This window comes from Panthera uncia, chromosome E3 (assembly GCF_023721935.1).
Source record: "Panthera uncia isolate 11264 chromosome E3, Puncia_PCG_1.0, whole genome shotgun sequence".
NCBI classification, from domain to species: domain Eukaryota; kingdom Metazoa; phylum Chordata; class Mammalia; order Carnivora; family Felidae; genus Panthera; species Panthera uncia.
The window spans coordinates 12,010,593-12,033,377 of record NC_064815.1 but is presented as its reverse complement, the minus strand read 5'-3'; the positions used below and the strand labels follow the sequence as shown (position 1 = coordinate 12,033,377).

The window sequence follows — 22,785 nt, the reverse complement described above, 5'->3', positions numbered from 1 at the left end:
AGAAGTCGTCTAACAGAGAAGCCTACAGAGGAAAGCTGGGTTAAAAGACAGATAGATGACCACTGAGACCCTGGATCCAGCCATGCCTGACGTCTATCCCTGGACTTTCCAGTTACCTGGAACCAAAACTGCCTTTTACTGTCTAAGCCAGTTTGAGCTAAGGCTTTATCACTTTCAACCAAAGAGCAACTTGACATTATAATTGACTTCATGCTTGTCTATTCCCCCTCCCCAAGATTGTAAGCTCTTGTACGGGGGAAAATAAATTATCTTTGAGGACACAGTAAGCACTCAGTAAATATTTTTTGAAGAAATGAGGGCAATTAACAGCAAGAGAAGGAAGAGGGAAATAAAGAGAAGAGGAAAGAGCGTCCAGACTATGAAAAGCAGGGCTGCGCCCTCCCACGTCTGAATGCCCACACATACCAGGAGAAATCCCCATGACTTACATCAGCCCTGATCACTTTGGAGCCTGGCACAGCTGAGAGGCCAGCCCAGATGGGACCTGTGTCAAGGACATTCACTCAGGCTTGGGTTGCTTTGGCTTTGGTTTTTAAATAACCGAAAAAAAGTAAGAGTGTCTGTCTGAAACGTTTACGTGGGACTCAGAATTTAAATCCTGATTTGCAAGGGCTTAACCGTGGAAGACACTCTCCACTCTGTCTCTGGTTCCTCACAAAAACCCGGGGGTAGATGACTTGGATGGCTCCCACCAATCTCACTCTTGGGCCAGAGAGGGGAGCCAATGTTCACTTACGGGAGGGCAGCCAAGAGGAAGGGCGGCAGAGAGGATCTGGAGACCTCCCAGTATTTCCACGCCAAACAATTAACCTGAAAGATTAAAGCAGTTCTAGGAACTTAGTCCTGTAGTAATAAGAGCAAACACAGACTGTGCTTTCTGTGGGCCAGGCACTGTGCTAAGTGCTCTGTATACACTTACTTTCTATTTAATAAAACACCCTACGATGTAGGTACTGCTACTGTGCCCAGTTTATGGATGAGAAAACTGAGGCAATCACAAAGGGAATACAAAAATTTAAGTCTGAGAATGCTCCCCTGTTTTGCTTATAACTGCAAGGAAGTAAGATATTAGATTAATTAAAGAAGGAGGCCATTAGGGGCACCTGGGTGGCTCAGTCGGTTGAGCGGCCGACTTCGGTCAGGTCAAGATCTCGTGGCTTGCAAGTTCGAGCCCTGCGTTGGGCTCTGTGCTGACAGCTCAGAGCCTGGAGCCTATTTTGGTTTCTGTGTCTCCCTCTCTCTCTGCCCCTAACCCACTCGCATTCTGTCTCTGTCTCTCTCAAGAATAAATAAACATTAAAAAAAATTTTTTTTTGAAAAAGAAGGAGGTAGGGGCGCCTGGGTGGCGCAGTCGGTTAAGCGTCCAACTTCAGCCAGGTCACAATCTCGCGGTCCGTGAGTTCGAGCCCCACGTCAGGCTCTGGGCTGATGGCTCGGAGCCTGGAGCCTGTTTCCGATTCTGTGTCTCCCTCTCTCTCTGCCCCTCCCCCGTTCATGCTCTGTCTCTCTCTGTCCCAAAAATAAATAAAAAACGTTAAAAATAAAAAAAATTAAAAAATAAAAAAAATAAAAAGAAGGAGGCCATTAGACTAATGTGGCCCTAATGACACGGTGCCCTCAGTGAGCACACCAAAATCTAAGTCTGTAAATGCCTCGAGGTTATGAAATCAAAGCACTGACGACAACCATCACAAAGAGCCAACTGGGCTTTAAGCGACAGCCAGTCAAATAATTTCCTTTCTCTGCGTCTGCACCTTTCTCTCTATAAGTCTTTCCAGAGCGCTCCAAACCACTTCCTGTTTGGTGCTGCCTGATTCTAATCGATTTTTTGCTCAAGTTAACTCTTAAAATTTTTAATACTCCTCAGTTTACCTTTTAACGGAGATACAACTTGACTGTCTCTGGGTTTGGGATTGGTGACATAAACTGTGGTATATCCACATAACCGAATGCTGTGCAACTATTTTGTTTCAATAAGGTAGACTTGTATCTGTGAACACCGGAATGATGGCCAGGTCCTATTTTATATACATACACCCGTGTTACAGAGCGAAACAGAACAGTGTATATAGTATGAACTCATTTGTGGTTCGTTTTTTTTCATTACACGTACATATGTTTTATACACACCAAAAAAAAAAAAAAAACCTCTCAAAGTTGATAACAAACTTTTCCTTGTGGTTACTTTAAGAGCAGGGACTCTCAGGCTTAGATCCTTTGCCATTTTGGGTTGGAGAGTCCTTGTGTGTGGGGCTGCATTGTAGTTAGGAAGCAGCATCCCTGGCCTCTACTCAATGGATGCCGGTGGCATCTCCCCCAGGAGTAACAACCCAAAGTGTCTCCAGACTTGGCCAAACGGTGCTCTGAGAATCACTGCTCCAGGGGAAATGGGGGGAAAATTTGCTCTCTCTATATTGTCTTTTTTTTTTTACGATAATTATGTATTTTCAGCAAAAATGTAAACAATAAAGGCAAATTTTCTAAGTAACTGGTATTTGAACGTCCTGGGAATGGGAGGATTCTAGGTCAGGAGCTTTGTCGGGACAATTCTTCCTCTTTGAACGTGTAGGTCTTCCTCAAAGTGGGTCTGACCTCCATCCATTGGATCGGTGTGATGAGTATAAAGGACACAACCATGCCGGGGTCCAGGTTCCAGAAATAATTTGCTTTCCTCCCTGCCTGGGTCAATAGTTCTCACCAGGGAACTTCTGGAAATGTCAATTAGGAGGCTTCACCCCAGGCTTACTGTAAGGGAAGGGAAACTGCCAGTGAGGCTCTGTAATCTGCGTTGGCTTTTCTTTTTTTATTCTGTGTGTTTTTAACAGCTTTACTGAGGAATACTAATATGCAAAGACCTGCACGTATTTAACAGGTACACTGTGATGAGTTTGGACACATGCAAACACCATGATGCCATTATGACAATCAAGGTAACAGACACATCCAACACCTCCCAGTTTCCTTGTGTCTCTTTGTTTCTGTTTTTGTGGTAAGAGCACTTAATGTGAGAGCTACCCTCTTAACAAATTCTGAAGTGCACAATATCATATTGTTAATTACAGGCACAGCGCTGCACAGCAGATTTCTAGAACTTATTCATCTAGCAACACTGAAACTTTATACCCATCAAACAACTCCAGCCTTCCAGGTAATGCTGATGCTCACATTTGGGAACCACTGACACAATGGACAATCCAATGGAATGGCAGAGCTTTGTGAAATTTTTGCATAGTCCTCCAATGACCTCAAAGGATTATACACCAAGCTTTACTCTTACTTCCTGGCTCTCGGGAAGAGAATTCGTTGGCTGGAAACTTTTCATTCAGATCTGCAACACTCGGGCCTGAGTTGGGAAGATGCCTTGTACATCTGCCCGCTCACCCTCTCTGGACCCTGTATCACCGATGGTTTACATTTCCAAGTCCAAATGCTGTTCCCATGGCCTATCTTTACTTGCTTAGATCCACTAAAAAGTCAGTGTCTGCCTCTGGTCTCCCCAAAGAGTTAACGAGCCTCCCTAGCCATTTGGAAAATGAAGTATTAAATGAAGAAGGAAAGTACTCTCCTTGGAGTATTGTTCCTATTCCAGGTTACCCCTGGAAAGGCTGGGAAGGAGGGAACGACCTTCAGTCTCAGGAGGACATAATTAGGAATATGAGAAATGGTATACCCTACCACTGGATTTTCAGGTTCAGATCTGAGTATGGAATAACCCATCTGTTGAAGCTCTGGCTGTAGAGATGGGTTATCTGGAGCTTTTAAAAGAGAAACTGGAGAAAAACCTGGCTCAGTATTTGGCCCCACGTCATCACCTGCATGGGAATATATATCTTGGCACAAATATCTTAAGCCACCACAGTCCATCAAGGCCCACGACTGGGGCAAGGAGAGAGAACGAGAGGCATGAATGTGCTACAATGGTACCTGATACGGTGAGAGCAGGGAGAGGTTGTTCTCAAAATAGTGGAAATGGGCCAGAAAGGAGTCCGAATTCATGGCATCAATGTGCGAGCACGTCACGCCTTTGACCAGCTGCCCTGTGCTGGAAAACAAAACAAGGGACCCGGGAAAAGAGGGCGTGGGGCTGGGGTGCCTGAGTGGCTCAGTCAGTTAAGCATGTGACTCTTGATTTTGGCTCAGGTCATGATCCCAGGATTGTGGGATCAAGCCCAAGTCAGTCTCTGCGTTGAGTATGGAGCCTGCTTGGGATTCTCTCTCTCTCTCTCTCTCTCTCTCTCTCTCTCTCTCTCTCTCTCTCTCCCTCCCTCTCCCTCTCCCTCTCCCTCTCCCTCTGCCCCTCCCCTGCTCGTGTGCATGCTTGCACATGTGCACTTTCTCCCTCTCTCAAGGAAAAAAAAGGAAGGGGTTCGGGAGGGAGAGGAAAGGACTAGAGAAGGCAGGTCTGATGGGACACAGGCTGCAGACAGCCAACTTTCCCTCCTGAGAAATCAGGCTCCAGAGGGCCTGTCAGCCCCCAGACCAGGTACACCCGCCTACCTCAGCAGCTCCTCAGGCCTTCTGGTTGTCTTTGACAGAAGCTCAAACAGGAACAAGGCCTGAGGGAAGAGAACGGTTGCCAGCATGGATGGAGCAGTCACTTACTCACTGCTGAGCAGTGTGTGCCTAGTACAATGAGGCCCTTGGAGGAAGACACACAATGATCCCATTTTCCAGATGGGGAAGGCTTAGGCTTAACAGGCTATGTTATTACCCAGGCCCACACAATTGCCAGGTGGTAGAGCTGGGATGTGAACTGGGGTCAGAGTAATTGCAGAACCCACGCTCCCACACCCCGGGGATTCCCTATGCTCTAGGACCAGAATGAGGGGCAAAGCCATCAGACGGCAGGCTGGAACTTTACTTTCTATACTTTATGAAGCCACTGACCAGGTGAGCACCCTCCGTAGCCCCTTTTCCACGCCCACCTGCTAGCTCCCAGGAAGTAAAAGTGGAAGAGACAGATGAATAGACCAGGACAGTCTAGAAAGTACCATGAATAAAGTAACTCCTGCTTGCAGCACTCACTCCCCTCCAACCCTCCCAGATGGGCACTCTAGAAGAACAATATCTAGCAGGCAGGGGAGCCGTTTGTTTTAAGGAACGTAATTTTACAGAACACCTAACTTGCAGATGCGATCAAGTATGACATTCATCTATTTTATAGACTCTGGAACTTTGAATGTAATTCCCCAAACAGAATAAATTGTGAGCCAGCATTAGGTAGAGGCATCTGTGACGGGGCAGCCAGGCCCAGGAGAAAGGAACAGCTAGGGAGGTAAGTTCCTGAAGCTCTGTGTGTAGCCCCAGTTATCTCCTCAGGCAGAATCAAGTTCTGGGACCCTCCCACAGTCTTCCCCATCACAGGAAACGGCCACTCCATCAACGCGGTTGCTGAGAAAAAATGGCTGGAAGACATCTGTGGCAGGATGTGTTTTCCAAAGTGGCCACAAATTATGCTCTTCTAGAACCTTCCAGAACCACTATCCCACCAAAAGGTGGAATCTTTGTCCTCTCTGCATGAAGCTGGGGGCGGGGCTGGGTGACTGCCTCCACAGATAGAGCAAAGCAAAAGTGATGCTATGTGACTTCCCCAAGGCGAGGTCACCAAGGTGACACAGCTTCTCATGGATCTCTCCCCTGGGAGTCCCAAACCACCCACAGAAGGCCGGCCACCCTGCATGGGAATGCATGCAGTTCCTAGGGCTGCAGTAACAAATTACCATGAACTTGGTGGCTGAAAACAATAGAAATCATTCGTTCAGAGTTCTGGAAGCCAGAAGTCAGAAATCAAGGAGTCAGCAGAGAGGAGCTCCCGCCAAAGGCTGTAGGGGAGAATCCTTCCTCCCCTCTTCTAGCTTCTGGTGGCTCCAAGCGGTTCCGGCTTATGGCTACATCACTCGGGTTTCTGCCTTCGTCTTCACATGGCCTTCTGTATGCACATCCGATCCCTTTTGTCTGCATCTCTCTACCATCCGGGTTGTCGCCTCTCATAAGGGCTCTTGTCACTGGATTTAGGGCCTGCTCAGATAACTGAGACTGGTCTCATCTTGAGATCCTTAGTTAAATCTGCAAAAACTCTTCTTCCCAAATAAGGCCACATTCCCATGCACACGTTTTGGGTGGACGTATATTTGGCGGGGGCACCGTTCAGCCCACGACATGGAGAGAACATACACAGGTGGAGAGAGACGCCCCCAGCCCTTTGAGAATGCGTCCAGAATGCGACCACTGGTTACCACCCGCGTTGCCACCACCTAGTCCAAGCCACTTGTCTTATCTGGAATACACAATAGCCTCCTGACTGGTCCCCTTGCTTCCACTCTTGCTCTCAATTCAGTCCCCGTGCAGCAGCTGTGGGATTCGATGCAAACGAAAGTCAGAGCACAACCCTTCTCAAACCCTCCCAACAGCTCCTCATGTCACCCACAGTAGAAGGCAGTCCTCACGGTGTCCCTAGGGGTTCTGAAGATCAGCCCCTCCCATAACCTCTCTGAGCACAGGGAGGTCGTCTCCAGCTACCCCCGTCAAAAAGAGCCCACTGTCTACCCTTTCCCATTTTGATTTAGGTTCTCCTTAGCACGCATCATCATCTAGCACAGCTTGGGTTTTACCCACTAATCTTTTATCTCGTCTGTCTCCCTCCTTCACAGGATGGAAATTCTGGGACGGCAGGCCGTTTTGTCTACTTTGTTCACGGCTGCATCCCCAGCAACGTGAACAGCTCCTGGCATCAACTTTCGATGAGTGGATAAAATGCAGAGTTGATTGAATGAAAGTCCAGAGAGCTCGAAGAGGCTTCAGCCTCCAAAGCACAGTCCTCCCCAAGCAGCCTCAGCACCAGCAGCCCTTAATAATACGTGTGATAACCGCTAATAGTTAGAGTGCACTGCCATGTGCCCAGTGGTATAAAGATACATCTTGCATCACTGATTCTCATGAAATCATCCCCATTTCACACATGAGAAAACTGAGGCCGAGTGAGAAGAAGCACCCCAAAATTAACTGATAGCCACACCCAAATACACACTCAGGTCTTGTCCAATTTCTTAACACTACACTGTTTTGCCTCCTGAGTTTAATTACACGGAAATAAATTTCTTTTACCAAATTAACCTTAAACAGAACTTTCCCACAAGGCAGACTCAAAAATTCAGGAGTGATCTGGGCATCTTATTACTAATAAAAAATATATACAGTAAAGTCTTAGTTTGCCAGCATAATTTGTTCCAGAAACATGGTTGTAATCCAAAGCACTTGTATATCAAAGCGAATTTCAAGAACCACTGGCTCAGTTGTGATCATGTGACGTTCAGCGTCATGTGCTACTTGTATTATAAGACATTGCTCTTTTACCAAGTTAAAATTTATTAGAAATGTTTGCTCATCTTGCAGAACCCTCACAGAACAAGTTACTCACAACCCAAGGTTCTACTGTATTTAGTTTTGTTTTGGTTTTTAATTTTTTTTAATTTTATTTTTATTTTTGAGAAATGCTCCCACTGCGAGCAGAGGAGGGGCAGAGAGAGGGAGATAAAGAATCTGAAGCAGGCTGAGCTGTCAGCACAGAGACCAACAATGCAGGGCTCAAACCCATGAACCATGAAATCACGACCTGAGCCAAAGCTGGATGCTTAACCAACTGAGCCACTCAGGCACCCCTACTGCATTTAGCTTAAAACCCTAGGAATTTCCTAAGTGAGGAGAGCCATCAAGGTGTCTTTTGTTATGTGAATGACGACTTCAGGAAAACACCTGAGGAAGGAGGGATGTTGCAGAAAGAACCAAACACAGGATTGGAGGGTTGGAACTTTCAGTCCCACCCCCAACCTGCAGGGAGGGGAGAAGGGCTAGATGTTGAACCAATCATCAATGGCCAATGTTTTAATCAACCATGCTTACATAATAATGCCTCCATAAAAATCCAAAAGCACCAGGTTCAGAGAGCTTTCAGTTGGTGAACATGTGTAGGTGTTGAGAGGGTGGCACATCCGGAGAGGGCGTGGAAGCCCTGTACCCTTTCCCCCATATACCTTGTCCGATGCATCTCTTCAATCTGGCTGTTCCTGGGTTATATCCTTTTATAATAAGCCGATGAGCTAGTAAGTAACATGTTTGAATTCTGTGAGCCACTCTACCAAATTAATCAAACTAAGGTGGGGGCAGCAGGGTCATTGGAACCTTCAATCTACAACTGGGAGGTCAGAAGCACAGGGGACAGCCAAGACCTGGTGACTGGCACTTGCAGTTGAGGGGCAGGGGGTATAGTATTGCAGGACTGAACCCTTACCCTGTGGGATCTGATGCTATCGCCAGTATACAGTGTCAGAATGGAGTTGAATTGTAGAACACCCACGATTCTCCTCTATGTTGGAGAATTCCTTGTTGGTGTGGGAGCCTCCAACCCCCAACACACACACATACACACACATCCAAATTGGTGTCAGAATCCTTAGTGGTCATACCTGACTCCTCCGAAGTTCCTTTTCCTTTAGGACTGTTGTGTTAAATCCGGGTTCCCTCCGTAAATTGAAGAGAGATACTTCTTTAAAGAAAGCCCCCTGTATTTCCACAATGCCTGAGACAGTGTCTCCTGCTTCGATCATCTGCCAAGAGTGAGAATAAACGAATGACCACCTCGTAGAAGGTGCACTGAACTTTGCACAAGGCCCAGGGACTGTGTCAGTGATTCACAGGCCATAAGATTCAGCATTATCTGCTCAGCAACCCTGTGAGGTGGGGGATTTCCCTTACCCCATTTTGCAGGTAAGAAAACTGAGGCTTCATAAATAATTGGTTGAAAGTTGATAAGTAAGATTCAAAGATTCAAGCACAAGTCTGTCTTATTCAGGAACGCATACAATTTTAACCAAACGTGCTATTGCTCTCGGCAAGGTGTTGATATTTTAAGCCAAACTCCTTAAGTTTGGTCTCCTAACAGATTTTGTAACTGGACATAGCAGGTCTGATAGAACAGGATACCCAGGGGCGCCTGGGTGGCTCAGTCGGTTAAGCGGCCAACTTCGGCTCAGGTCCATGATCTCGAGGTCTGTGAGTTCAAGCCCCGCGTCGGGCTCTGTGCTGACAGCTCAGAGCCTGGAGCCTGTTTCAGTTCTGTGTCTCCCTCTCTCTGACCCTCCCCCGTTCATGCTCTGTCTCTCTCTGTGTCAAAAATAAAATAAACGTTAAAAAAAAAAAAATTAAAAAAAAGAACAGGATACCCAAAGACCCACTGCCAAGTGAGAATATAGGTGTGACTTCGGATTATGGAAGGAGCTTTCAGAAGCACTCTGGGACCTTCAGGATTCATTTTTAGACTTGAAAAACTTTCAAAAATTATTATATCAAGAACCCTAATGTAACTAAAGTCTTCCGGAGTCAACTGGTGAAGGAAAGCACCAGGGTCTGGGAAGAAATATAGTGTGACCCAAAGAGCTCCTTCTGGAAAGGAGGAAAGGTGGGCACCAGGAGACGGCATCATCTAGGTTCAGAATGCTCCCTCGCCAAAGGCTGAGCTAACCCCAGCCCTGAGTCGACAGCCCAAAGTCATAGCCCACTCGGGGCGCCTGGGTGGCGCAGTCGGTTAAGCGTCCAACTTCAGCCAGGTCACGATCTTGCGGTCCATGAGTTCGAGCCCCGCGTCAGGCTCTGGGCTGATGGCTCAGAGCCTGGAGCCTGTTTCCGATTCTGTGTCTCCCTCTCTCTCTGCCCCTCCCCCGTTCATGCTCTGTCTCTCTCTGTCCCAAAAATAAATAAAAAACGTTGAAAAAAAAAAATTAAAAAAAAAATAAAAAATAAAAAAAATAAAAATAAAAATAAAAAGTCATAGCCCACTCACAACACCCCAAAACCACATACTCTGTGAGCCACACGGCTGAGGACGAGATGTCTTTCTCTCACCTTGCTGAGGACGCCTTGCTGCTGGGCAGGTGACAAGTCGGACACATGCAGGGAGATCGTGCTTCTCAGGACCTGCAAGAGGTCCCTGCGATCCATGCTGTAGAAGGCCTGGGTGCCAACCCCAGCCAGCAGCACGCCCATCTGGCTGACATTGTAGAAAGACAGCACCTGGCAAGACGGGCCGCGAGGAGTGTGAGGTTCTGTTCTGGTTTCTCACCTGGCCAACACTTGCCCCTCTGCATGTTGGGTATCTGGGATGGGTACCGGGGCACCATGGTGAACAGACACATGCTGCCCTCCCAGACCTTCCTTCCTTCCTTCTATCAGAAAAGAGAGGTGGTATCAAAACACAACACAGAAGGCAAGTGCTCTGCCGGGGGAAGTACCCTGCTGTCCGAGGCCACAGTACAAATATCAGAAAGTGATGATCTGTGCACCACAGCTGGGCAATAGGCTTTTGTGTGTGTGTTTAATTTGAACTGGCTGACAACACTTAAAAACTGAGGAAACTGGGGCACCTGGGTGGCTCAGTCGGTTAAGCACCCGACTTGGGGCTCAGGTCATGATCTCGTGGTTCGTGAGTTCAAGCCCTGCATCAGGCTCTGACAGCTCGGAGTCTGGAGCCTGCTTCAGATTCTGTGTCCCCCTCTCTCTCTCAGCCCCTCCCCTGCTCACACTCTGTCTCACTCTCTCTCTCTCTCAAAAACAAATAAACATTAAAAATTTTTTTTTTAAACTGAGGAAATTTGGAGGCACCTGGGTGGCTCAGTTGGTTAAGCATTCAGCTCTTGATTTCAGCTCAGATCATATCCCTCGGTTCATGAGTTGGAGCCCCAAGTTGGGCTCTCCACTGACAGTGTGGAGCCACTTAGGTTTCTTTCTCTCTCTCTCTCTGCCCCTTCCCACCCCTCTCTCTCCTCTCTCTCTTTCTCTCTCTCAAAATAAATAAATAAACTTAAAACAATTTTTTTAATTGGGTAAATTTTCATTAAAATCCAGGTTTGAGTCCGATTTTTTAAAAAATCTGAATGCCAAGCAATACTGGGTCCATGTTGGCAACAATTGGCAAGAACTGACCAGCAGGTGCCCCTTGAGCTTGGGTCGTGGGGCTATCAGTTTACCCAGACCCACTCACTTGTACCCATTTTTCTCATTACGTCACCTGACATAGCAAAGCCCCATGTTCGTCTATCTCCATGCAGAAGCTCTGAGTTGAAATAAAGAAATGTTTTGGGGGGGGCGCCTGGTGGCTCAGTAGGTTAAGTGTCTGACTTCAGCTCAGGTCATGATCTTACGGTCCGTGGGTTCGAGCCCCGCGTTGGGCTCTGTGCTGACAGCTCAGAGCCTGGAGCCTGCTTTGGATTCTGTGTCTCCCTCTCTCTCTGCCCCTCCCCCTACTCTCTCTCAAAAAATAAATAAACATTTAAAAAATTTAAAAAAAAAGAAATGTTTCAGGATCTGGGTCTGATATTTTATGACAAATAGGATTGTAGCTGTCTGCCCCATCAGAAACTATGCTTGTTTTTTCTCCCTCCTTTAGAGTAAAGATGCCAGATGGTTTTCCATACAAACAGGGACACTCATTCCTTAGGTCTACAAAAAAGCCAGTTGAATGGTTTCCCTGTTATGCTCTGTAGAATGGATAGTCTCTACTGTCCTCAAGGAAAGCAAGACCTTTCGAGCTCTTGGCTTCTTCGTAAGTGGCCTGACCTCTCTGTAGGAAGAGAGGGACACTAGGAAAAAGACAAGCCACTTTGTCCAGGGTTGGGAGGAACAAGACAGTCTCCCTCAGCTCCCTAAAATCACATTCACAGAGAACTGTCCAGATAGACTCAGGTGGCCCTAGTCAAAACAGAGAAGGGCTGCAAAGATGTCAAACTAAAGATGCCATGAGGCTAGAGGGCACAAGAAGAATGGGCTATCCTTGGCCTTGAGTCAGAAAGTAACAATGGGTGGACAACGGTCATGGTGCCATGCTGGAGGTAGTTAGCATGGGAGTTAAGCAAATGGACTCTGAAGCCAGACATCCTGTGTCCCTTTATGTGACCTTGGCAATTCCCTTATACATTCTGTGCCTCTCATGAATGATATGGAAAATGAAGGTTATAACACACTCCTGACTTCACAGAGTTGTTGGAAACACTGAACAACTAACTCACTTAGACCCGAACCTGGCACACAGTAAGTATTTAATGAATATTTATAATTGTTGTCATTTTGGAACTGGTCCCGATCCAATCCTCATGAACTAGTTGCATCCTGGGACATGGCTATGAGACAGAAAAAGCAGGACACCAAAATGTTTAGGGGCTCAGGTCTCTGGAGCCCCTTCTACCAAGCGCAGGGCAGAGAGACGGCTTCCCCAGGAAAAAGACTCATTTCCCACCCCAGAAGCATCTAGAGCGTGACTAAAGGATCCTGTCCCCCCCCCAAGCAAAATCTCCTCTGAGGACAATTCCCTCCCTGCAGCCCAAGATGAATAAAATAGCATTATCTCTCATCTCAAGATGAGGGATGTGTTCGCAGCCTCAACAACAAGCAAGGAAATCCTGGGATGGATCCCACGCTTTGCAAACAGCACAACAGTAGCTACTACTACTCCCTGAGCTCATACTCAAGGTCACATGTTCCAACCCCTTCCTGTGTACTGACTCAGAATCCTTACAGCCATCCTGCTGCAGAAGTGCTACTGTTATCCCCATCTTACAAACAGGGAAACTGAGGCAAAGAGAATTTAAGCCAATCGTCCAGTGTCCCACAGCTAGTAAATGGCAGAGCAAGTCCCCTTCGGTACTATTTTCTTACTGATTGGCCACCCTTCCTGTGTATCACTGGCCCTTGGGTCTCAGAGCATTAAAAAAAGAGTTCAAAGCTCCAACTGACCTTCTCATGGGCCAAGTATTTGGCAGACAAGATGATGACCTGGCTCTTGGCCCAGCCTGAGACCTGGTTGAGAGTTGAGATGGCGCCATGCACAGCCTCAGGGGAGAGGGATTCCAGCTGACTGTGGGTCAAGGCCACAACCGCATCCGACAAAGAGCCCAGAGTCTCATTGAGGGTCTGGTTCTCCGTGGCAATGTCCAGGAGGTTGGCTTTGAGCTAGAAGGGAAGCAGGCTGAAATGAGGCTCGATAACAAGCAGGGCAGTGGCTCCCTCTGCCTACACCCTGGGGTTGTCACAACACCACCACCACCCTGCCTTCCCACCCCCTCCACCCTGTCGTCAAGCCCTGGCCAGACAATGAGTCGCCCACTGAGAACACCACCTCCTCTAGCCTTGACCTTAACATGCCGCAAATTCACTTTGTGCTTCATTTAAATATTAATTTGCTATTAAATCAAACTTAACACATGGCAGAAGGAAATTTTGTTCACTTTATCCATAATTCCACCACACTCTCATAGCATCTATTTTCTTTCTGTGACCTTGAACCCTGCATCCATACACGTCTGTTTTTCTTTCACGAAATATCCACGGTGTTTTTCATAATATGTAATCCACGTAAAAATAATTCTCAACAGTAACAAGAAAGTAAAAGTCTCCTAAAAATCCTACCTCATAAAAATAACTGATTAATTAAAGTAATGAGGCATGTATGTGTCTAAGATTTCTGACGCCTTTATAAATATATGCATTATAAGTAAACTACAGCATGTAGTTTTCACACAGTTGTAATATGAATAGAAGTGCAACGTTCTATGCTTTTTACTGAAAACTGTTTTTATACATGTTTTCACATTTCTGGCATATCCTTAACAATTATTTTATTATAATATACCTGTTTAGTGATACAGTAACTGCTTCCAGTAAAGGTGATAAAATTATCTGTTGTAACATGAGCTCTGTACCAAAAAAAAAGAACCGTTCCTGTTTTAACACCTGAAGTTGTAGGAATATATTCATCACAGACAAGTGCACCAGGCAATACTGAAATGGCCACTTGGGGGCAGCAGAGCGAAGTGAAAGAAACAGCTGTCACAGCCCCCGGGTTCCCCAAATTCCGCAGCTGTCCTTCCTCAGGACTCAGCTTCCCAGTCTGTTAAGATGGAGGCATGTGGTAGGGCAGTGATTCTCAAAGCCCTGTGGTCCTTGACGAGCAGTGTCCCTGGATGCTTGTTAGAAATGCAGATTCTTAGGCCCTACTCCCGCCCTCCTGAACCAGAGACTCTGGGCAAGAAGCCCAGCAACCTTATTTTAACAAGTCCTCCAGGTGACTCTGATGCACGCTCTGGTTTCAGAAGTACTGAGCTAGGTGATCCCAGAAGGAACACTGCTATCCTCATCTGCTCGGACTTTCTTGTTTTGCAGCCATGGCTACACATGCAACCTGTGGCCTTAAAATACATTTCTTTTATGTTTGCTTTGAGCTTGCTTGGGAGGGATTCTTTTCCTTCAAAATAAAAATATGTGAGGCACCTGGGTGTTTCAGTCGGTTAAGCGTCTGAGTTCAGCTCAGGTCATGATCTCACGGCTCGTGAGTTCGAGCCCCACGTCGGGCTCTGTGCTGACAGCTCAGAGCCTGGAGCCTGCTTCAGATTCTGTATCTCCCTCTCTCTCTGCTCCTCCCCGCTCATTCTCTCTTCTCTCTCTCTCTCTCAAAAATAAATAAACATTAAAAAAATAAATTAAAGGGGCACCTGGGTGGCTCAGTCAGTTAAGTGTCTGACTTCAGCTCAGGTCATGATCTCGCGGTTCATGAGTTCCAGCCCCGCATGGGGCTTTGTGCTGACAGCTCAGAGCCTGGAGCCTATTTCGGATTCTGTGTTTCCCTCTGTCTCTGCCCCTCCCCCACTCGCACTCTGTGTGTGTGTGTCTCTCTCTCAAAAATAAAGATTAAAAAAACTAATTAATTAATTAATTTTAAAAAATATGCTCTGATCAAGATAATGATGACTATTGTCAAATGTCAAATGGGATCGGGGATTTTATAGTTACATGTGAAAACCTGCTGTGAAATTATTGATGGTTCTATCAACCTTTTCTTTATTGTTGTTCTCACGTCATCTTGGGCCAAAAAAGTGAGAGAAGCAGGGCAGAATTGAGACTTTAAGGAAAGAAAGGAGAGATGGAGGGAGAGAGTACATGAGAAACAGCCTGTCAGTTTGTGCAGAGCTTTGGTCTAGGAACTCAACAAATACACCTAATCCGGGCATCTCAACCAAGGCTGCACTAGAATCATGTGAGGAACTTTTAAAACATACCATTCCCAGGCCACACCTCTGACCAGTAGCTGGAGAATCTCCTGGAACGGAGCTGGCCGAGTGCTAATGCAGAGCCAGGTTTGAGAACCTTGCTTTTATCTCCTTGCTGTTCCAAGCACGATAACCGGACCAGCTGCTTCAGCATCGCCTGGAAGCTTGTTAGATGTGCAGTCTCCCTCCACTTAGGGCTCCACTCAGACCCACTGAATCACAAGCCACATTTAGGATCCCCAGGCGATCCTTATGCACAGTTAAGCTCGAGGTGGCCACTCTGAATTCTGATCTATTCCGGGTTTTCCCCGATACTGTTGAAGCTCATCCCAGGATTTGGGATGGGATGCCATCTGCTGTGGGTGGACCCAGATCCCAATTAACCCCACATATTTTCTCTCAAAGGCCAGGCAGGACTGTGCTCCCCAATTCTCCGGCCATTTCCCCAGGGCCCTGTGCCCCATCCGCACCTTCTGAACCCCAGCCTGGAAGCCCCTCAGATGGCTGCACTTGATCATCTGGTGAAGGAGGACTTGAGCCACCGCGGCGTCCAGCAAATCCAGGTCATGGTAGAAACAGACCAGCAGCCCCAGCCTGTGTGGGAAGATAAGGGTGCTGGCAGGGGGCTCAGAGCTGGGGGTCACAACCACAGCCCCCTCCCACACAGAGCCAAGAGTCATGGTCAGAGCAGCTATCACATGCCAGGGACTGTGCTGAACCCTGTACCCAGATTACCCCATCACAGCAACCCTACAAGGCAGATGCTCTGAGCCCCATTTCACAGAAGGGCAGACAGACTCAGCATGGTCAAGTGACTGGCCCAAGACTGGACATGGCCCCAGGACTTAAATCGAGACCCATCCACCTATGCTCTCTCTTCCCGAGGCAGTAAGGGGCACAAGGAACGTGTGGTCCTGAGTTAGCCACAGAAAACTCCCCATTTTCCACATGGAGATAAAGGGTTTGTCCACCCTGAGGGATTCTCTGAGGCAGATGTATTTCCAAGATGGTTTATGACCTATACCGCCAGAAAGGAAAGAAAAAGGAAGCAAAACAATGTAAGGGCAGAAGTGGGATGTGAACCCTGGTCTAGCTGGGGGTACTGTATTTTGTGGTTAAGAGCATAGATTTAGGCCAACAAGAGTTTGAAGCGCAGCTGTATGGGATGTTTGAGCCAACAAATTACTTAACTTCTCTGCAAGGCTGCTGCACAGTTGAACAGTGCACACAGTGCACTACTGTACAGGGTGGACCTGTCTCTCTGAGCCTTTAATAAAAGGGAGGTTGGCTTTGTTCATCACAGCACAGCACAATAAATATGATGAATGTAGGCATCAGGAGTACTGTGAGAGTTCAATGGGAAGAGCCATACCAATTGATTAGCATCCTTCCCGGTAGACACCAGGCACTGATTCATTAATGGATGCTCTTAGAGTTAGTATGAAATCTATTCAATTCAGCATGGCTGGACCACCTGGTTGACTATGCTCAACCTGGATCCACCCTCTTAGAAAGACAGCGTCATGCTCAGACATGACCACAGAAGAGCAACCAGGTCAGGAAGGATTTGAAAATGTGTTGGATGAGAAAAGAATACTCAAGGGAAGGGAAGGCTGAAGAACTACTATCCTGAGCACTTACTATGTGTCAGGTGTGCATAAGCCTTACAAGGACCTTGAAAAGGGAGGCAGGTTATTATCTCCCATTTTACAGATGGGGAAGTGGAGGCACAGAGAGGTAAAGTAACACAGCCCAAATCACGCAACTCGTAAGTGGCAGAGCCAGAATTAAACCCAGGAAGTCTGGCTCCAGGTCCCATGTTCTTAACCAGTAAGCTATTTTTGTGTACCCCTAAAAACGGGACCCAAGCTGATGGGTAAAAATTAGTAAGGATGGGGGAAGAAGGTGTAATAGTTTCATATAAGAACATTCCCTATAAGCGACTCTGATAAAATTTAACATAATACAGTGATGTCAGGGGAAGCACTGTGACATGTGTCCCTGAGAGATGGAGAGATGGTTGAACAGCACTCCCCACTGCATGCTCCCTCCGGCTAATATTCAAACCCTTTCTGGGGTCGCCAAGTACATAGCTCCAGGCCTGCTTCTGCTGGAAAGCATTCCTGGAGGATCATGTTACAATCACTAAATTCTAGAGCCGACATCATCTGTGGACTCCCCACCCGAGAAGCTGGATAACAAGAGGTTCACAAATATGGGGAGCCAAAAGCTATTTCTAATACTTTACCCACCCTAATGGAAACCACACGTTTACCTTGGAATAGACCAAGTACTGAGTATTTAAAATATTCTATTTCTATGCCCACAGCTGGAATCTTAGCACTTGATAAGGTTGCATTAAACGCCTGGCACAGGAGATGCTCAGAAAGCATTTGTTCTACCTCACCCCACCTCCCAACCCTTTCAAAGGGTGTTTCTTTGGGGAAACGCCTCCCGTCACATACACAAAGACATGGGGCTATATAAAGAGATAGACCAGCCATCCCCCTTCCCTCCCAGGGTCTTCTGCTGCTCAGAGGAAGCTGGTGCCTAGATCACATCTTGGGAAAGAGCTGCGAGGACCCAGAGCCCCCACCCCTTGCCTGTGGATGGTGGAGGTATTCCTCATGTCAAAGCTGGAGGAGCTGATCCTCTCCAGAAACGCCTGGGCCAGGTCAGGGGTGATGTCATAAACTGTGTCCAGCTGCTTGGTGGCATTGTCATAGCTGATAAACAGCCCAATCTGGTAGACAAGGACAGGAAGGGGGTTGACGTGACCCCAAACAGCCCCACCCTTGCGGTCCGCACTGCACCCCATCTCAGAGATTCCGAGATGCCCAGTTCCTGTGGTCATTGATTTCTCAACAGTCTGTAACAACTGCTTTGGTTTCCTCTTCAACCCAAATGCTATTTAGGAAAGTATTATATTTTAATATCGGAGCAGTTGAACTCTTTGAAAGCTAATATTTGCACCCTTATTTGTAGATTTGTTATATGGAGGTCAGAGAATGTGGTCCACAAATGTTTCACTTTGGGGAATCAGGTTTTTTTTAAGTAGATGAGTTTACAAATGGGCCTCAGGTGATGAAAAAGAGTGTGTGTTCCCATGGTAAGATACAAATATATAGAAAGATATAGATAAATAGATTCAACTTTATTACGTATACCATTCAGATTCTTTCTGTTCTTGTTCATTTTCTGCCTATGTGTCCAAGGGTGTCAAGCTGAAGTCTTATCTTTCTATGCACTGCTACTCTGTGCTTATAAAGTTGTCTCTCCCTTGAGGAGTCTACTCTTTCTCCAGATAAATTCCCCCTTCGTGCTGGTCCTCTGTGGCTTTGCCTCTCTTCTCTACACTTTTAGATGATGAAGAAAAGTTGCAAATGGCCTCTTGATCTTAGAAATTCCTCCCCAGGGCCCCAGCTTCCATAAAAATTTAATCTCTATCTAACTTCTGGAAATTCACTCAATATTGGGAGAGTAAAAGTGAGGTTTGATCCATTTTATAACTGAGGATTATAAATTGAAAGTTAGGGGCACCTGGGTGGCTCAGTTGGTTGAGCGTCCGATTTCAGCTCCAGTCATGATCTCACAGTTCGTGGGTTTGAGCCCCACGTCGGGCTCCGTGCTGACAGCTCCAAGACTGGAGCCTGCTTCAGATTCTGTGTCTCCCTCTCTCTCTGCCCCTCCCTGCTCACACTCTGTGTCTCTCCCTCAAAAATAATAAATAAATAAGTAAATAAATAAATATAAATTTATGTGAAATATTCTCAGCCTCCTAGGTAAAAAGAGGAACCTACATATGTCAACCATACTGCAGTTAAAAATTTTTTCAAAAATTTTTGAAAAGAAAAACCTGGCTCTGCCTCCAGTTTCATAATAACCAGACATCGTTGGGTCAATTGGCCCTTGAACAAGCCAGCCATCTGATACAAACACTTCTCTCACTGGCCAGAAGAAAGTCAAGGCACACAAGATAAAAACTGGAGGCAAGCCCCAAAGTCTTTATGAATGCCTCCCTGTTGGCAGCGTGTTTTGGAGACTGCTTTCCAGAATCATGATGCCCAGGGGTTTTAGTGTCATTGGGTTAACATCAGGAAGACAGAGACAGGCTGACCAGTGAGTTAAGTAACCTTAGAACTTACATATTTCTCAACTGTAAAGTCTATACTTAAAATCCAATCATTGCTCATGCTGAAGTAGCAATCAGTAGAATTAGCTATAAATACAAGTTGCTAGTAATCTATGTTTCATTTGATTCAAGTTCATGCTTCCAAGAACTGGAAACTCTGTCGCTATCATCCTTGGCCTTTAAATACCCTAAAATGACTTTTGGTTCACAGCCAACATTTTCTTTATACCATGTTTGTTCATATCAGAGCTATCTTGGTTGTCTGCAATTCTTTTCTTGGCCCTTCTACACTAAACACAATCTGACGACCAACCACATGAGAGTTTTCTTTAGAGGCTCAAGATATATTGGCTGAGGTGGGCACCCAATCTTCCAGGGCACCTGGACTAGCTGGCTAAACATGACAGGTTTAGAATACACCTTTCCCCAGATGGCTTGGTGATGGGGACATGTAAATGTACTTTTCCAACTTACTTCTACAGGACTAATTTTCGTAATTTCTTCAAATGATAGGTGAACCATATATCTGCCCAAAATCCATAAGTTTTCTGCACTGACCCATGAAACAGAGTCATCTGTAAAAAATAAATAAATGGAGAAATATGATAAATAAATCAGTAAATAAATAAACAAATAAAAGCTTTTGCACTGGTATGTGATAGTCAAAAGTATCTTTGATGTCAGGACCTCCTTCCTGTGTTCATTAATTCATTCAATAACCATTCATGGAGCGCCTCCTACCTATGAGATGCTATGCTACACACAGGCAAATCACAGATGCCAGCCATCTGAGGCTTTGTTTGTAAGTCAGCAGTGTGGTCCCCAGACCAACAGCACCAGCATCACCTGGGAACTTATTAAAAATGCAGGTTATTTTTTAATAGTTAAGGTCACAAAATAAGCTTTTCTTTCAGTTCACTTAGTTACTAAATAGTCTCACAACTTGAAATATATTTGACTCTCTTTTCTTACTACCGGTAACAATCATTATTCAGCCATACTGATTAGCACCAGGTTCCTGTACTTGAGCCAAACCAACTACTTCTCCTTCCTTATATGCACCCCAAACATTCTCCAAATCTTCTCCCACGTGCACCCTTCTTATCAGCCAGAATGCCTCTGCCCTAACTCTTCCGCTCTGAAATCCTACCTTCAAAAATGACCTCAAACATTTCCTCTTTCTTAACGCCTTGTCTTGTCTCCTCAGTCATCAGTAATTTCTCCCTCTGAAATCCCGGAAGACTCCCTCTGTCACTCTGTTCAGCCATTTGAAATTGCTCATCAGTGGGATGTCAGTGGGACTTCAAGAACAATCATGTTCAGGATCTATCTGGACTTCAAGTTTCACTAAGCTAGAATCGGCCCCCATTACCTCTAATCCTCCAGTAAAAGACTTTTACACACAACAATATTGTGTTGGTGGCACTTCGGAGAAATGGAAGAAGCAGGGGAGCATTTTCAAGGCACAGTGAATCCATTACCAAGAGCTGTTGCGAAAAGTCATGGGCAATGACTCACATGCCCAGATGAGATGGTGAAGTCGGCCGCTGCTTGGGCTGGGTCACAAGAACAACAGGGTGTCTCCCCAACCCAGGAATCAGAGCTGTTGGGGTGAGCACAGGTAAACACCCTAGGATTCCCTAGATGAGATAAAGACTCTGGACATCTGAATTGGTTATTAGAAGGGTGGTCCCAGAAGACTAGAGAGTTTGGGAGAGGGGGGAACCACTAAATTCATCAAGAACCAAGGTGAGTTGTTAATTTTAAATTAATTATAAAGCATAAACTGTATTTCTGAAGTCCAAGGATCTCCAAGATTGGATTTTCTTTTTTTAGAGGCAGACTTTTTTTTTTTTTTAAGTTTATTTATTTATTTTGAGAGAGAGAGAGAGCTAGCAGGGGACGGGTAGAGAGAGAGAATCCCAAGCAGGCTCTGCACTGTCAGCACAGAGCCTGATGTAGGGCCCGAACTCATGCACCATGAGACCATGACCTGAGCCAAAACCAAGAGTCAGACACTTAACCGACTGAGCCACCCAGGTGCCCCCTCAAATACTTTGAGTATTTTTAACACTCAAAGTATTTCCAGGTACCTCAAGGAACTTCATGAAAAATAAAAAGCTTAAAGTCTAAACAGAATTTGTTTTAATTCACTTTAGTACAATAATGAAACATAACGTCGAGGAATTTTAGAAGAAAGTCTGTCTCTAATTAAAGTTTGGCAATAAGGATTCTGGAAGTCTAGAGTTGAGTGGCTGTCTTAGGGTTACACAGTGTGAGATTTAGAGGCCGTAATTATGCATCAGGCAGAGGGAATTCTGCTACGCACTGAAGACATTGATTATTCTGTTGTTGAATGCTCCTTATATACAAATCTCAGAGCTTAATTCCAGGAAAAGGATTGATTGGCCCTCAGCACACTCCAACCCCACAGGCTTCCTTTATGTTTCTCCAAATCGCAAAGCTCATTCCTGGCTCAGGGCCTCTGTATTTGCTGGTTCCCCTGCCTGCCATGCCCTTCCTCCAGTGCCTCACCTGACTGATTCCATGTCTCATTTTGGTCTCAATTCAGATGTCAACTCTGATTTCTTAGTTCAGAGGCTGGCAAACTACAGCCCACAGGTCAAATCTGGCCCATCACTTGCTCTTATAAAGGCTGCAAGCTTGGTTTCTACACTTTAAAACAGTTGGAAGTAAAATCAAAAGAAGAAGAATATTTTGTGACACGTGACAATTTTGAAATTCCAATTTCAGTGTCCATAAATAAGGCTTTGCTGGGACACAGCCACTCCTGCTCATCTGTTGTCAATGTTTGCTTTAGCACCAGAACATCAGAGTTGAATAATTCAGCCAGACTACAGGCCCACAAACCCTAAAATATTTACTCTGACCCTTTAAAGAAAACGTTTGCCAAGCCCTGTTCTGGTCGAAAACACTCAGCCTCTCTATAGCATTTATCCATTTTATTTTCTTCATAGCAGCTACTGGTACCTGAGTTCTCTCTCTCTCTCTCTCTCTCTCTCTCTCTCTCTCTCCTCTCTTTCTCTCTCTCTTTTTAATTTGCTGGTTTAAAACTTTTCTCCACCTATTCTCCCCCAATAAAACAAGAGCTCTATGAGAGCAGAGACTTTGTCTTATTTTCCTCTTGTATCTCCAGTGGCTGACACATAATACAATTTGGTAAGTGTTTAAAAAGTTTATTTTGTTTACATTACTTCCGTTAAATTGGGCACCTGCGTGGCTCAGTTGGTTAAGCCTCCAACTCTTAGTTTCAGCTTAGGTCATGATCTCACAGTTCATGGGATGGAGCCCCACGTTGGGCTCTGCACTGGGATTCTTGCTCTCTCCTCTCTCTCTGTCCCTATGCAACTCATCTCTCTCTCTCTCTCTCTCAAAATAAATTAAAAAAACATTTTTTTAACCTTTATTGATTTTTGAGACAGAGAGAGAGAGCATGAACGGAGGAGGTTCAGAGAGAGAGGGAGACACAGAATCGGAAGCAGGCTCCGGGCTCCGAGCTGTCAGCACAGAGCCCGACGCGGG

The 22,785-nt window shown here is 45.9% G+C and overlaps 1 protein-coding gene across 1 annotated transcript in view; it reads right to left on the bottom strand.

Moving 5' to 3' along the window:
* Nucleotides 1-22,785, bottom strand: part of OTOA (otoancorin) — a 66,349-nt gene that overhangs the window by 30,223 nt on the left and 13,341 nt on the right. Inside the window, exons 9-17 of the mRNA XM_049638416.1 lie at nt 19,717-19,817; nt 17,714-17,853; nt 15,581-15,704; nt 12,802-13,017; nt 9,919-10,086; nt 8,484-8,624; nt 4,519-4,577; nt 3,946-4,063; nt 758-831 (exon numbers count right to left, since the gene is read on the bottom strand). Coding sequence (XP_049494373.1) covers nt 758-831; nt 3,946-4,063; nt 4,519-4,577; nt 8,484-8,624; nt 9,919-10,086; nt 12,802-13,017; nt 15,581-15,704; nt 17,714-17,853; nt 19,717-19,817 — 1,141 coding nt within the window. The remainder of the gene's footprint in view (nt 1-757; nt 832-3,945; nt 4,064-4,518; nt 4,578-8,483; nt 8,625-9,918; nt 10,087-12,801; nt 13,018-15,580; nt 15,705-17,713; nt 17,854-19,716; nt 19,818-22,785) is intronic.